Raw genomic sequence first — 15,978 nt, 5'->3', positions numbered from 1 at the left:
TAAAAAGAATCTTTTTTTTTTTTTTTTTTGATGAGAAACAACAATTTCAGTTGGAGTTAAACTCATTCTTTTTCTTAAGTTTATTCCCCTTTTAGATTTGGGCTAATTGACATTGACTGAAGTAGCAAACATGCAACGCGACAGAATGCTTATTTCAAATCAAAATGGAAGTTGTATCTTAAGAGAAACCGTTACCGATGACATCTATCGTGACTGCGACTATTTAATAACAGAATTATTTTCTTAACAAAACAGTAAAGACTCTGTGTTGTGTGTGTGATTGTATAAAAATGCTAAACATTCAACATTTGTACTATAACTGCTGCAGTACTTGTAAAAAAAAAAAACAAAACATGACATAAATAGATCCAGTGACATAGTTATGACCAAATAAAGTACTACATCACTAATTGCCTTCATGATAAATAGTTACAATAAACTATCATATCTGGTTGATTATGAAAAAGTGGGTCGTCAGCGTCCTCAAATGGACAAATCGGTAAGTGCAATGTACACACTTACCACCATGATGCGCTTGCAAGGGGTTCTGGACTTACGACGTTGTCTCGTTCCTACGGCGGCAATGCAACAAATTTTTAAGCCTTTGTTTTTTTCTTTGGTCTTTTTGACGTCATACGACATCTAATCTCACTTAAATAAATGAATGGAATGCAGTTTTTTTTTTTGCAGCGCACCTACTGACAGTACGTTCAGCACACTCATTTTGCTTTTTCTTTGACTTTTTGCTGCATCTTCTACCACTCTGATTTCATAAACTGAACGGCTAAGCGTCATGAAAAACGAAATATGACGGTAACTGAGCATTCCTCCCTTTGCCGCGTGACCACATATTCTCACGCCGTTGCACATATTAGTTAGTAACGTCAAAACGTCGAATTTCAGGGCCGTTGTAAACCGAGGACCCTCTGCATTTATTTCCCTCGATCACGTTGCCCCTGGGAAATGGCACAAACCGGCTGACGCAGCAAGCATCACGAGTCACACGCCCCCGGGAATAGCAGATGGCCGCGCGTTATAGTCAGAGGGAAGGCTAATTTAATATAAAAATCCTCGGGGAACAAATTCTCAACGGGTTTGAAAGTAAACAGAAATATGACGTCGAGTACAGATTGCAGAGCTCTTTGCATTTGCACCTGGTGAACCAGAAACTAACTGCAAATACTGTACAGTGAAACCTCCAAAGTCAAACCAACCAGAAAGTAGCCCAGTTAAGATTTCAACCACAATTTATGGGTGAAAATATACCTCAAAGGTCAATTAAATCCATCGTCGCGTGTGACATATACTAAGAAAAATTATGGTTAATATTTCAGAGAAGCCCGCCAACAAACCACACATATTTTTACTGCATATTAGCTTGCATTGTCTGACTACTAGGTGTGTTCAAAGGGTCGTTTTACTTCATTTTAATAAACAGAGGTTAACTTCAACTTGTAAAAACAAGCTTGTGTTTAACTTTCGAGGTTTCACCGTAAAAATCAATAACCAGTTATGTTATGAAGCATGAAGATGATATTTATGTTCACAATTTGACTTACGTTAGATGAGTTGTGGACACACTGCAAGACAGGCAGGAGATCTACCTAATTTCTGGCGAGATCTGAACCGCTGTAATGCATACACTTGTTGGCGAGATGAGGACAGCCAGCTTGCCGAGTGACTCTAGAAGTGACAGCTGTACAGACTCGCTGGTGAGATCCAGACAAGAAATAGGGTGAAAAGTGGACTATAATTTTTAACTCTTGATTTATTTGTATGAAAGCACTGCATGTCAGAGTGTGTTAAGACCTGGGAACTGCTTGAAATTGTGGGGGGAAAAATGTCTCCTTTTATGCAAGGTCACCCACAAAATTGATTACTGTACCTATTTTTTTTTTTCTTTTATGGCGACAATTTGACATGAAACCCTCAGATGGGGGAGAGAAAGATCACCGTACCACATTTGTTTTCATTTTTACGTACAAATATTAAGACATTAGTTACACGACTGGCACTCTTGTCAAAGACTGGCACGACGAGAAATCATCCAATGACGGCACAGACATTCTTTGACTTGCACGACCAAGCAAACACTGTAAACCAGGGGTTCTCAAACTTTTCGGGTCCTGGGATCCCTTACAGGGAAGAAATGTTTCCAAGGACCCCCTCAGAATCCAAATGTCAATTAAACAGACGGTGTGGCCAACTTCACAACTTGGTCGCTATATTTATGGACCTTTCCAACATCAGCTATTTTCTGAAAAATGTGACTGGTAAATGTAATTCCCACTAAGAAAACAGACGTGAGATGAATCATTATCACGTGCACTTTTAAAAAATATATCCTCCATAGTTTTGGGGAAAATTATCTTTAGAGAATACCAAGTTAGGGCTTGTTGTTCTTCTGGGGATCCGGGAACCCCAGTTTGAGAACCACTGCTGTAAACAACAAAGACTAGGATGGAGACAAATCTCTCATTTGATGGGCGAGTCAAGGATCTCCTGGTAATCCTGCCGGACGGCCCTGCTCACCCGGTACAGCTTGAGCCCGGTGAGGGTGAAAACGCTGATCATTATGACCAGGCCACCCACCACGTCGTAGACTGACGGGATCATCCTCAGCACGATGAGCTGCAGGAACATGGCCACCACGATCTCTAGGTGCTGCACGGTGCTCACTAAGGCCGGGTGGAACTTGTTGAGGGCGTAGTAGACGCCCAGGAACGCCACGGTGGAGCAGATGCAGATCCCGATCAGATAGCCCCAAGTCTCGCCGTCTAGGGGAATGATGGGCTCCTGCATGATGAACATGGTGGACGCGCCCCACACCGTGCCCGTCCAGCCGAAGGTGAAGAGTGCCGTCCACATGCTAACCCGCTCCTTGATAGCTCTGTAGACGATCATGGAGAGGGCGGCGGTCAGACCGGCCGTCACTGTCATCGTGTAGCCGAAAGCCTCCTTCCAAAAGCTCAGCCTGGACTTCTCCTCGTCCGCCACGTTGGGCACCATGACCAGGCATAGACCGAACACGCTGCCCACCACCGTGACCACGTCCGTGTACACCAGACGCTCGTCCAGCAGCAGGAATGCCAACACGGCGCTGAAGACGGTGGTGGAGGCGCGCCACATGATGGTGCCGTTGCTGGGTGGCACGATGGCGAAGGAGGTGTAGGCGCACGTGATGGAGATGACGTTGCACACGCCGTAGAAGAACAGACGCAGTCGGTATCCTTTTGGTCCGAAGGGCGCTTCGTGGTGGTAGAAGACCACGAGGATGGAGAGCACTTGGATCACAGAGCGGATGAAGAGCAACTCCAGGGAGGGCACCTTGGAGCGATCTGCCGCAAGACGGGTGATCAAGGCCACGCAACCGTGAGCGACTGCCGCCCCAAAGAGGGCCATCCAGGTTACCCTGGAGGCCAGCACGTTGGCCTCGCCGAAGCTGGCCAGCTGGCCGCCCACCCCCTTGTCCCGTGAAGCACTGAGTGGCCTGGCCTGGGTCTCCATGGTTCCAAAGAAAGTCCTTCCACTTTTGCTCTCAGATACCAGTCTCTTCCCCGCGTTGGCTTCGGTGAACGTGCCAAAGTCTTCGAAGGAAGGGGCATCGTCGTAGCCCTCGTCCCCCGGCTGGGGGAAGTGGGTGGCGTACTTCACCGTCACCGCGTTCGGGTGAATCTTGACTCGCTTTTTGGAGCCGAACGGCAGCGGAGGTGACGATGTGTCCATCTTTCTTCGAGTATCCAAACCTAAACCTGAAGAGATTGTAGTGGGAGATCTTTAGGATGGCACAGTACCGTCACCTCCAATATTTGCACTTCACCCAACCTGTCTTCCATTTGTGCTCAGGTCAAAGGCTGGTACTAGAAAAAAAATGTGCTTTGCCGCCATCTTATGGCACCTTTGGGCAATTGCAAACATTTTTGGGCGGGCACATATACACAAATAAGTACATACAGTAATGACTCTTTATCAAATAAATTTAGTTGATTTCGTGGGGATAGGAAGAGCTAAATAGCAATTTAATCAATTTCAATGGGAAACTGATTTGATAAATGGACAAATGATGTTACAGTTTGATTACTAAGTGAATCAAGGTAGTGGTGCAATTACTCATCCGTGATTAAGGCTTGACCTAATATGAAGATTCAAGAGCCATATTTGCATAATTCTTTGCTTACTTTCTTGCGCCCACGCACCAAAAAATGGCACAACTGCATAAAAACTTAATAAAACAAAAATGTAAAGCACATGTGTAGAACTCAACCAAATTGACTTGGCCATCAATTTTTGTGGCCTACTCATGCAAATCAAGAGTGGCTACTTCATTTTTTTTCTTCTGCTGAATGCATGTGTTCCTCTCCTTTTTTGTGTTTATATTTTCCTACATTGATAGTTGAAACTTGAAATAAACCACAAAAAGCAGTTGATCATTTCAAATGCATTTTACAACATTAATGTTAAAATTAAATAGCTTGCCAATGACATAATTGAGGAAAATATTTACTAGAAGAACACATATGCAGAGAAGACTCTTGACAACTCCCACTAACAACCCAGGCTAAACTTGGCTGCTCCCCAACACTGAGTACCAAGGTTGTCTCCCGGTCGAGACGCATCACTTTATATTTGCTTCCTTTTGGCTCAGTTGAGCAAATTAATGGGAGTATAGTACGAGTCCAGGGATTTGCCCAGAACGGCTCCTTCAAACCAAAATTGTGACTTCCTTTTGAATTTTCGGAACTTGTCCTTGAGACTTTTTCATGTTTTGTGATCAACACGTCCACCAAATTTCACCTCAATCGACAAAACTAGTTTCACGATCATTTTTTTTTTAATCTTGCCAGAAATCCTTATTTATTTATTTATTTTTAAATAATGACTATTCCTTCAAATAATCGCTAAACTTTGCCATGCTACGCCCACAATAATAAAATTAAATAAAAAATAAAACTTCTTTGATTAGGTGAATGAAAACTAAACTTTTCATTGTGTAAATATTATTTTAATTTTTTTTTTTTTTTTTTTTACTTTAGCAAGTGGTCATTATATTGTGGTGTGTTGTGGACAGTATATGCCACGCAGCCTCGCATAAGCGAGTGGAGTGAGACTGATTCAGTGCGATGGGGGTTGACATTACATAACAGGCGCATACACACATACACATCATGAATGTGGACCATTTATAGCATGGCAACACTATGAAATACAAAGATTGTATGGGCAAAAAGCGAATGAGAGCCCCCCTCCCCTTGCTTTCTTTTTTTTTTTGTAATACGACTATCATTAATAATTCTTGTCTGTTCCTTTTAGAGCATCTGGACCACTCGGGGGCAGACACGTGCTAATATTTTGTCTCCTAGCTCGCGGTTTTATTAAAACGCACGTTGACATTTATTGACTGCTCATAATAATCCCAATTAAAGCAATTTTGGTTTTTATAGGTATATAAAAGCACGATTCAGCTATTGAAATGTTAGCCCAGTTGGTTCACAACAGTAACAAAAAAGCATGCACTGCTTTCTAAGAGGAGTCAGGAGGCAATTAAAAACACACATTCCACGGACAATTAACACCTAAATTGTTCATGTATTAATTTTTGGGAGGAAAAAGGGGGGGGGGGGAACAAAACCAAAGAGGACCTTACCTTGAATTCTTTAGACCGCTCCGGGTGTCATAAAGGATTTGGCGTCATTTCTTGCCACAGCCATTTCTCCATCTTCAGCCTCTCCGACGAGTGGAGTGGAGCGCGCGGCTGAGAGATGAGGCGGGGGGTGGGGGGGTAGTCGGTGGTCGCTGGTGCGCGCTCTCGACGCTCCTCTTCCTCAGAAACGTGGCACTCTTCAGGGATGATGAAGATGATGAGGGTGAAGCTGAGGGTCTGCTGCTGGTGATGCTGTTGAGGATGGAGGGGGGGGGGCATAAGGGGCGGGCTCGGGGGGGTGGGTTGAGTGGTCCCTCCTCTTCCTCTTCCTGTGGCGCTCCACATAGGCCACCTTAACTGAATTGTTTGGGCATTTTGAAGATGAAAACACGACGTAATTGCCTGATCGGTGGAGAATTTGTCTGGACATCTTGAACTTTGTTAATCAATGATCATTGTGACCTTACTCAACTGCAGATAGGGCGGGCCCTCAGCTGTTTCTGCTGTTCTGATTTTCAAGAGAGTCCAAATTGACAAAGCCATTAACTATTTGAAGGAAACATTGGGATCCCCCCCCACACACACACAATTGAAAAAAATTATCCTGTGTCTTAATATCATTTGGGGATTAGACTGAAAAATCAGTATTGCATTTTAGTCCCGCACACAGCCACTGTAGTTAGCGACTCGGGAGCTTATCCTCAACAACTGCTTCACTATTTCTTTAATACGGCATCACATTTCGAAAGTGATTGGGATCATCCTTTCTTGAGTCCTCTCATTAGACCCAATCAAACCAAAACTAATGGGATCAGATTCCGGTTGAGCGGCGAAGTCACCTCAAAAGGACAATTTGCTTATTACCGTCATAAAGAGAATTCATTGAGAAAGTCAGTGATTCATTAACATGAAAGCAGGGGTGACAATATTTATCCGAGGTTATTGACGAGCTGACGTGCGTCGACCGCTCCCGTGATGAAATGCCGACCGTAAAGTTAAAGACGGGGGGGATGTTGAAAGCACTAAAATTAGATAAGGCAGTTTACGCCTGGGGCCAGTGCGACCAGGAGCTCCGTTCGCAATAAACGTCATAGCGTCTGTCGCGAGGTGCCATTGTTACCCCTGCGGGGATGAATAACCAACAAGGACACCATGTTTGTTGCAACTATCTGGGTCAACACTCACACTTGACTGTCAGTAAAACAACAGGAAGTCATCTGTGTGGGAACTGCAAATAGGAAAAAAAAAAACCAAAAGAATAATTGCTACTAAAAACGATTATCAAAAGTTTAAACAGTAGGAACATGACGAACTTTAACCCTTAAATTCTTTCCTATAATTTGAAATTACTATTCCAATGTCAGCCTTAAAAATAAATTGTCATGAACCAACAGTGCACGAGCGGACCCAAATGCAGGACTCGATGAGGGGGATATGATGTTCAGTGGGTTTTATTATAAACGAAAGTCGTGCACGACAACACAGTCCAAGAAGGGAGGATCCAAAACACAAGAAACTATGTCCTATAGCTATGAGTCAATTAAAGAGCATAACCAAAAGCGTGACTGGGCTATAATGGCGCAGTGGCGGAGTAAACCCTGGACCCGGGAAAGCATACTCAACGAACTGGCAAACTGGGAGTCCAGTCACTCGTGCCTCATGTGACAGGCGTCAGAGATGAAAATGCTCAAAGCAGGGGCCAGGCCACGCCCCTCGTGGCCGTGGTCCAGCCTTGCTCATGACATAAATGGGTTAAGAAGTACTTGATGTTGGGGGGAAAAAAAAATGCATGTACTCAAGATCTCCACTCACAACCCAGGCTAAACCTTCCCTACCTAAAAACCTCATCTCTCAGTCAAGACGTGTGTACAGTATGTACAGTAGGAGTGTCAAAATGTCATTACCGCAAAGTGAAACAGTTCGAGCTGAAGTAATTAGTTTGATCCACAGTCAATTGATAAGCGGGCAAGTCGCGATATAATAAAAAGATATCAGGACACGAGGACGTTCTGCGCGCTCACACTAGCTATACATATTTTTTTTTAGGTAAAATATCTTAATTTATGTTGTTCAGTTCATGTTAGAAGATGATTGAAAATGTTATTATGAAGAACACAACGCTATAGTTTTGGATGAACATCAGATACAGATCAACCCCCCCACCCACGACTGGATACTATGAATCATACATGCAGGGGGAAGTCAGCACTTTCTAAAAGGGGCCTTTTTAAATATGCATGAAGGGAGGAGGATCCCAGAAATCCTTCTGTGAAGATTTCTTTCATGTTTATATTTATATCACGCAAAGGTCTCAAGATATGTGCATGTTGAGCAAATTAGATCGTTTGAGCAAAAAACTTCACTTTTGTGTTTATTTTTTTTTTTTTTTTTGGGGTGGGGGGGATTGCAATCACTGGAGAAGATAATTTATACATATTTTTTTAACCCACTTCCGTTTTTTCCCCCACTTTCTGCGCTATCAGCTCAATTAGAGCGGACCAGCCCGAGAATAATTGACCCCTCTGTACAGGGCACTTAACCACGCCTCCTGAAGTGACGTCACGCCACGTGCGCTGACGTAAGACAAACAGTAAAAATGGCAAATACAATACAATACATTCTGAACTGAGACAGACTCCATGCTTCTCATTTCATTCAAATCAACCATATATTATAGATTCTAAATACAATACATTCTTAACTGAGAGAGACGCCATGCTTCTGATTTCATTCAATCGTTCACACGTAGCGGTGTTATGCTAGCGGAGAACGTCTCATTCATTTATACGAGACGTGTATTAAAAATCAAATTTAGGGCATATCTTCGTGCAAACACAGTCTGGTTAAGCTTCGGTCGCGAGCCAGCAAGAAATCCATACGTTTGTGCAGTCCGATCGTCGCTAAATATCGCTCAACAAAGAATAAGTGTGTCAATCGTTCACACGCAGCAGTGTTATGCTAGCGAAGAACTTCGAATTCATTTATACGAGACATCTATTGAAAATCAAATATAGGGCATACCTTTGTGCAAACATATGTGTTCCGGTTGATATTAGATGGATTTAGTTGATGATGCGGTCTTCAACAAAGTTTGATCCATCGAAGGCATTTTTCGTACTGGGTCTTCGGTTTTGGAAAGGGTACGAATCGAACTCCACCAACTAGCCTTTCAGGATACCTGTCGTCACTATTACAAAGTCCGTGACTACACCTCTTAACCATATTTTTTGTTAAATAACCCAAATACGCGATAAAACGCTAACTAAACCTATACTGGACCATGCAATGTTGTCTGAGAAAATGGCGGGAGCAAAAACGGGCTTTGGTTTATGCAGATCTCTGGCCTCTGATTGGTCAGTGACGCGGATTGCGCAATATCCACGGAGGGGTCAATTCAGAAGTGAAACACGTGGCTGCAGCCTTTGTTCAATTCATTTCCTCCCTTTCTGTCAAAACGGAATACATTCTATTCCGTGACGCTGGTCCAACTATTAAAAAAAAAAAAAAAAAAGCACAATTTGCCACAGGAAATAATGCGAAGTGAAGTCATTTGAGCAGTGCATACTTGCTGAAGCAGAACCCTGAGAGTGGAAGCTCTTATTTGTACTTTGGTACGCAAAAGATTTACTGAATTCAATATTCAAACTGTGCTTCATGTTAAACTGTTTATTTTTTTTTTAATATAGTACCAGTTCAGTACATTTGTAACTTACTACGCTGTTTTATTTTAATGTTGGTCATTATGGTGGTGCACGGGGAGCATAAATAGTAGTACAAGTATTTATTGAAGTGGTACTTGGTGCGAAATGTTTAAGAGCACCTGCCCTCCATCAATAAACACACAATTAACCGAGTACTAAATCTGTGCATCCGACAAAACTCAATGCAGCTTTGCTTACCGTATGGCCTTGACACGATCGCAGGTGTGTGACATCGGACCGCCGGTTGAAAGTGACTCGGGATCTTACCCCAGCTTAGCTGATCATATCAAGAGTGGTATACAAGACGTTAAACAGTCAATTTACCATGAGGAACATTTTAACATTCGTAACAGCTATAAAGTCAATCATGACAAAATGAAATTAAAATAAAATAAAACTATGCATGCTTTTATTACCTGTACAGGATACTTACCATCATCTAGTGGCTAGAATAAATACAGTATGTGTTCCGTAATAATTAATAACGTGTCTTCACATAAGCAAGTGCTTGGTAAAATAAATACACATCTATAATTGATATTTCATGACTTTTATTGATTGCAATATGCTGCGTTCCATTTCCAGTTCTATGGTTATACTTTTTTAATCTTTCCATCATCACCTTTCTATGGTGGCATCACAAGAAAAAATAAAAGTCCTTGTGCACAAGGAAAAGAAAAAAGGGGGGGGGGGAGATGTCAGTTAACAGTTTGTACACAAAAAACATTTCATACTGAATTATCGCATTTGTTGGCGCTCTCGGTCTGTCGTGTTCTATTTTATCGAGCCCTTACCGCCAGTGTGAGGGTATTTCACTCAGACATTCAATCTGACGTTTATTGCTGTTCCTCAACGGCGCGACTGTAAAAACAACAACAAACTGAGAACACAGACTACTGTTCTATTAAAAAAAATAAAATGAAAAAAAAACCACTTTATACAGCAGGCTTGTTTCCCCGTCAGGGACTTTTCCAATTCAAACAATGTTTTATGAACGCATTTGCAGCAGGGCTTGGTTACTTTTCATAACACGGGAACACGCCCCTCAATATGGACTAATTTTTTAGTCGGAAATGTTTAATGTTTGTAAGACACCTTGGAGCTTCTTTAAAAAAAATAAAAGTAAAAAAAAAAAAGGATGTTTCCTCTAAGTTCAAATCCTGTCGTGTACAAAATTAGTCATCAGTATGTAAAGTGAATCTCGCTGCAGCTGAGGAGTTTCCAATACAACCCATTATGTTAATCAAGTGAGGGACGTGGGAACCCTCCACCCGACCACAAGCACCACTCCAGGAGACACTCATCCCACCCACACAAAGTTCAAAGTAGCGCACAAATGACCTTTCCGAATGGCGAGTTTATGCTCCGCCCACTTAGCTACAGCTAACATGTCCCATAAGCTTCCAGAATGGCGCCTGAACAGAACAGGTTTGAAGTCGATTCTCTATCGCGTATACCAGATAATATTGGGATATGTTTTTTGCCAAACGCATCAGACTTGTCCAAGAGAGTTCTACAGAGAGGTCTCAACTATTTCACGTAAGGATGTATACACGGAATTAAGATTTTGGATGGAGCAGGACGCAATGGCCGAGTGACAGCGAAATGTTGGCGATCGATGCAAAAAAAGTTTGACGCCTCACAAACTTCATATTGAAATCAGACTGGATAAAATGGTGGAATCGTACTGTGCACGTAAAGCAGGGTGAGTACTTTTTACTTGGAAAGATCACGAGTAATATCATTGTAGTCTTTATAAGTAAAAGTTGTTCTCCTGCAATGTATAAAGCACTGATAATAATCCAATCAAACTCTCACTTAACTTCGAACATACAGCCTTGTGTTTGTCGATATTGTCCACATTTAGTTGTACGCACGCTCTTCCGTGAGCCTTAATCCATCGTAGACACTTCGTCAACTGTTTTTTAGGCTTTGGAAAATGAATCAAGCGGGCCCCTTGTAAGCTAGCAGGATATCTTTCATCAGAATTGCACGTTCCCCGAGTGCATCTGAGGACCATTTTCTTCGTAACATTAATTTTTCCAAGCGCACGCTACTTACAACTAGCATTGCTTGTGGGACAATATAGTGAGAGCGGCGTGTCAAGCCAGGGGTTAAGACAATGCGGCTATCTGATTGGCTAATATTGTACGAGTGACTGACAGGTCGGAAAGGCCCATTGTCACTGATCGTCTCTCTCTATTGCTTTAATACCTCACCCTGCTGTTTCGTTACAAGATAAGAGTTGTACAATATTGGGACACAATGCAAACGCATGCATCCCCGTATATGTAAATTGATGCATTTGTGCTTGCACTTGTCTTTCTACCTTCACGTGGCGCGAGCAGATGGAACACACCGCAGGGAGCAAGAGGAGGGGTTGCGGGGTGAAGGATGGCTGGAAAGGGTACATTCCGGTGGATGTGATTAGTCGCTACGTACGGAAAACGAGGGAGGCTGAGCAACTGAACACGCCCAATCAATAATCCAGCATTCTTGCTCTTATTGATTAGCTGTAAAGTCCGCGCAGTTCCTGGCGAACATGCACAAATATGGAAGAAAAGAAAGTACTTGCGGTCATATGTAGTGATCTTTAAATTAAATTAAGCTCTTCAACCCTTTACCATTTTTTTTTTATTAGTTATTCAGCACTTGAGAACATATTTCTTTCACTGAATACTCACTCTTAGAGAAATATTTATTTGGAGGGCTACATTTTTATTTTTAATTGAAAGATACTTATGCTAAAGTAATAGTATTCTTACTCAAGTACAATTTTTAATCGTTGTCGGCACCTGCGGCGGTGGGTATCTACATTTGCCTGTATCTCCATACGCCACATACACGCAGCGTAATGGATGAACCGCTGCCCACAAGAGTTAAAATGCTTTATCTTTACGGTTCTTCGATTTTTTTTCTTTCACTCTTTCTTCCTTTTCTCCCGAATAAAAAAAAAAAAAAAACTCATTATGGAGGACTGCACTGACTCACTGATGAAGTGGCGAAGCAAAGTGCTCGTCTGCCTCAGCTCTTCTTTGTATTACAACCTGAGCATAGCTGAACCGCTTGTTTTTTTTATGATTTTTTTTTTTTAGAGCCTCTTATTGGTCGTCCATTGGGGGCAAGCAGGCAAAGGCACCGTCAACAGGGGCGGCCTGACACACAGCACAATAACCTAAAATGCGACGTCGGGGATGATGCGTAACAAGCCACATAGCAGCCCTGCACACTTTCTTTTGTAATCAGGTCAACGGGAGTTATTTTGTTTTGGCATCTATTTTTTTTTTTTTTTTTTTGCAGATGACATTTTATTACGCTCTGTTTTCCCGCAGAGGTTTTCATGTTTGTGACGTGTGACGAAAGAGGTGAGAGGCAATGTTGACGGCTGAGGCCAAGTGACGGATGAGTCACGTCGACTGATGACGACGTGTGTGTGTGTGGTGTGTGTGTGTGTGTGTGTGTGGTGTGTGTGTGTGTGTGTGTGTGTGTGGATAGTTTAGTTAAGTGCAGCCTGTTGCAACTGAAGCTTTATCTTCCCAATAAAAGCATCGAACATGCTCATTACTCTACTTTCTAAAGTGCATTTGCCATGTACAGTGGTGGAAAGAGTACTCAAAGTATAGATACAGTTTTGCCTCGCATTTTGAAGGTACTGCACTTAAGATCATCTTGTGTTTTCATTGCCAAATAAAACTATATCACGGCTAAATACATAATCCTCCTCAAGAGACAATGCGCGTTTCCTGGGTCGGTGCAGCATTTTCATAGCACAATACAGTCCATACACTGCAAAATATAGCACTTTGTGGAGGAATCCACCATTTTCATGGTACGTTAAAGCCAAATCATTGAAAAATATTTTCAAGCCAAAACAGATGAATGTTAAAAACGGCCACATATTGTTTTCTAGGCTAACTGCAACATTTTATGCTAATCCAAAGCCAATTACGGTATGGAAAAATGGAATGTTAAAGGGGAGCAGTAAAATAGAATTTTTTTTTATGATGGCAAAATAACTAAATAGATTGTTACGTCTAAATAAACCTGTTCGGGGAAGAAAAAGTATTTTGTATGTAAACAAAGCATTTTCAAGAAGTACAATGTATTTGGTGGTTTAATGTAGTATTTTTAGAGTAAAGATAAAGAACATTCGAGACAAAATAAAGCGCTAATAGCAAAATGCAGCATTTTCAAAGCTAAAAGTGAGCAGGTTTGATTCAGATGTGACAGTTTTGAATGACTTCCCACTATTTGGTGCAAATATGGCTTTTTTTCTTTTCTTTTCTTTTTTTTTTTTTCAAACAGATGTGATGCTAACTCAGATTTAGTATGCGAATCCCAGCCTGAGAATAAAGCATCTTTTATCTCTCAATCCTCACAGGGGCTATTTTTCTTCTGTATCACTGATTCTTTGCCTCTTGATCGTAGGCATCTAGAAAGCCATATACATTTGTTTTACCTGCATTGTTTGTTTGTTTTTTAAATTACCTGCATAAACATACATCTGATGTCATCCTTAAAATGTCACCTCACCTCATAATAGACCAGTGCATTCAGTCTCCTATGTATCGTGAAACTGCCAGGCACGTCTGCGTCTGAGGAGACGTTATAGTCATTTTATTATTGAATCATGAAGCAAGATAAAAGGCTGCCGTGTCCACGTTGGCGAAAGCAAAGGGAGATAAGAGGCTGTGACGGCTCGGCTGAGCAACAGTGGGTTTGCATCCGCCTGTGAGAGGGCAGCGGGGTTGCGAAATTGGAAAATAAACTAGTGAACACCCTAAAAATTCAGAAAAGGGTTATATAAAAAGAAAAATGTGCCCAAAAGAAAACCTGAGCTGAACCATTTTCAGGGCACATAATAATGGGGGGACAGAAAGAAAGAGAACATCGGAAGAATCTCACTTCTGAAACGTTTTACCGTGGTCTCTTTTTTTTTTTTTTTTTTTTTTACATCCGTATAAACCTGGCACTAGAACAGGGGTGTGTAGACTTTTCAGATCCGCTGTACGTGTGCTCACGTGTTTAAATGGCGTCACATGGAGAGTTGCGACCGGCCCAGGGGAGCATCTGGCAGCTCGCTCACCCTCCAGGCGAGCTCGGAGCGCAGTCGATAAGGAGCCACTTCTGCTGGTGACATCATCGAGGCAGCTGAGAGCGGCAGACAAAACAATAGGAACGCCTCGACTACGCTTTCTCTCCCTAACGTTGGCCTTTTTTTTTCTGAATGCGTGGAGACAAATCAGTCACTCTAAGAATTTTCAGCAGGTCTCGCAACGCCATGTAACGACTTCCTGCGTGAAGATTTGTGGTTGCCATGGCAATGAGCGACATTACCATCAATTAAAAGAATACACATTGATCTCTATGCCGACAAAACAAATTACTCTTACATAATGTTTTATAAATTATAGACAAGTACTGGCATATATTTCGTCAAATAGTATCACATTAAGTCAACATGGGGTGTATCGTCTCTGTGAACAAATGCACCCCTCCACTCAAGTAATTTATTCCAATAAAAAGAAAGAATGTCAAATCAAATCATGCGGTTTTGACAATCTTGACTCATTCATTTTAAACCCATTTGTCTGGTTTAATAGGCTATTCTGACTTTTTATGGGGAGGGAGTTCTTGCGTTTTATTGGGTGAATACTGACTAGAATTTGGAACAGTTTATATTGCAACTCATCATAATCTTATTAGAGAAACTAAGGACCTCATGATTTATAGCTGTTTAGTAAGGCTTCATAACACATTGATAAAATAGTTATTAATAAAGCTCTTTCCAAACAATTCATTGATTAACCCCCAATATTCGTACACTTCCAGAGCTCTGTGTTAGAATTAAGAACCTCCTTGCATGCGTCCATCTATGCGTTTGCGTGTGTGGGCGGAGCCACGGCACTGATGGGACTGCAGTGGAAACTCTTCAGTCCACGAAAACCCATGCACAAAATCCTGCGTAGACACACACCTGGCGCTTCTGTTTGCCTCGCTCACTGGGTAAACAAAGTCCTTTTTGCCCTGGAGGCTTGTCCTTTCATGCAATCACCATCATTACCGTCTAACGTCGTCGTTCCACATCTGCGCACGCTAATCACCACTTAATGCCGTGCATTAAAACCAAAGATGGCCACTGATTTGATGGCGCATTAGGAGTGCATGTGGTCTCGGGGGCGGCGGGGGCTGATTCTTTGCCGTCTGGCCCGGCCTGATAACAGCAAAAGTGTGTCCCCCCCCCCCCCCCCCCGAAATCAGGGCTTCAGCGATGACTCATACATGGGAGCCAAATTGATGCATATCGGAAGAGGGGAATTGTAAAAATAAAAGTGTGACGTGGGTTGGGATGTGCTAATAATACCCGGGCAAGCCGAGTCCACAACATTAGGCGCACGTGCACCATCTAAAGACACAGAAGTCAATTCATTAATAAACATCTTGATAAAGATCTGCCTCGAAATATCCTGCTTAAATGCGGGGTGGGTCATACTGAGAGGTATTTGTCATAATATTCCTCATTCACCGCATTTTCATGATTCAATGGATTCTGACATGGGGCTTTTCATGGGGTGTGCGCCAGAAATAGAATACAAAAAATAATTAAAAAAAAGTTTCTCAACTACTGACTCAGTA

The 15,978-nt window shown here is 42.2% G+C and overlaps 1 protein-coding gene across 1 annotated transcript; it reads right to left on the bottom strand.

Annotated features, from left to right (window-relative positions):
* Nucleotides 1–82: 82 nt before the first annotated feature.
* Nucleotides 83–9,576, bottom strand: slc35g2b (solute carrier family 35 member G2b). Its single transcript, XM_061805304.1, has 3 exons — nucleotides 9,541–9,576; nucleotides 5,645–5,893; nucleotides 83–3,752 (listed from the first exon to the last, which is right to left on the bottom strand). Exon 3 carries the CDS (start codon nucleotides 3,724–3,726, stop codon nucleotides 2,476–2,478), a length of 1,251 nt encoding a protein of 416 aa, XP_061661288.1. The 5' UTR covers nucleotides 3,727–3,752; nucleotides 5,645–5,893; nucleotides 9,541–9,576; the 3' UTR covers nucleotides 83–2,475.
* Nucleotides 9,577–15,978: the final 6,402 nt, after the last annotated feature.

The sequence above is a fragment of the Syngnathoides biaculeatus genome, chromosome 19 (assembly GCF_019802595.1).
Source record: "Syngnathoides biaculeatus isolate LvHL_M chromosome 19, ASM1980259v1, whole genome shotgun sequence".
Lineage (NCBI taxonomy): Eukaryota > Metazoa > Chordata > Actinopteri > Syngnathiformes > Syngnathidae > Syngnathoides > Syngnathoides biaculeatus.
This window is presented reverse-complemented; position numbering and strand designations above follow the sequence as displayed.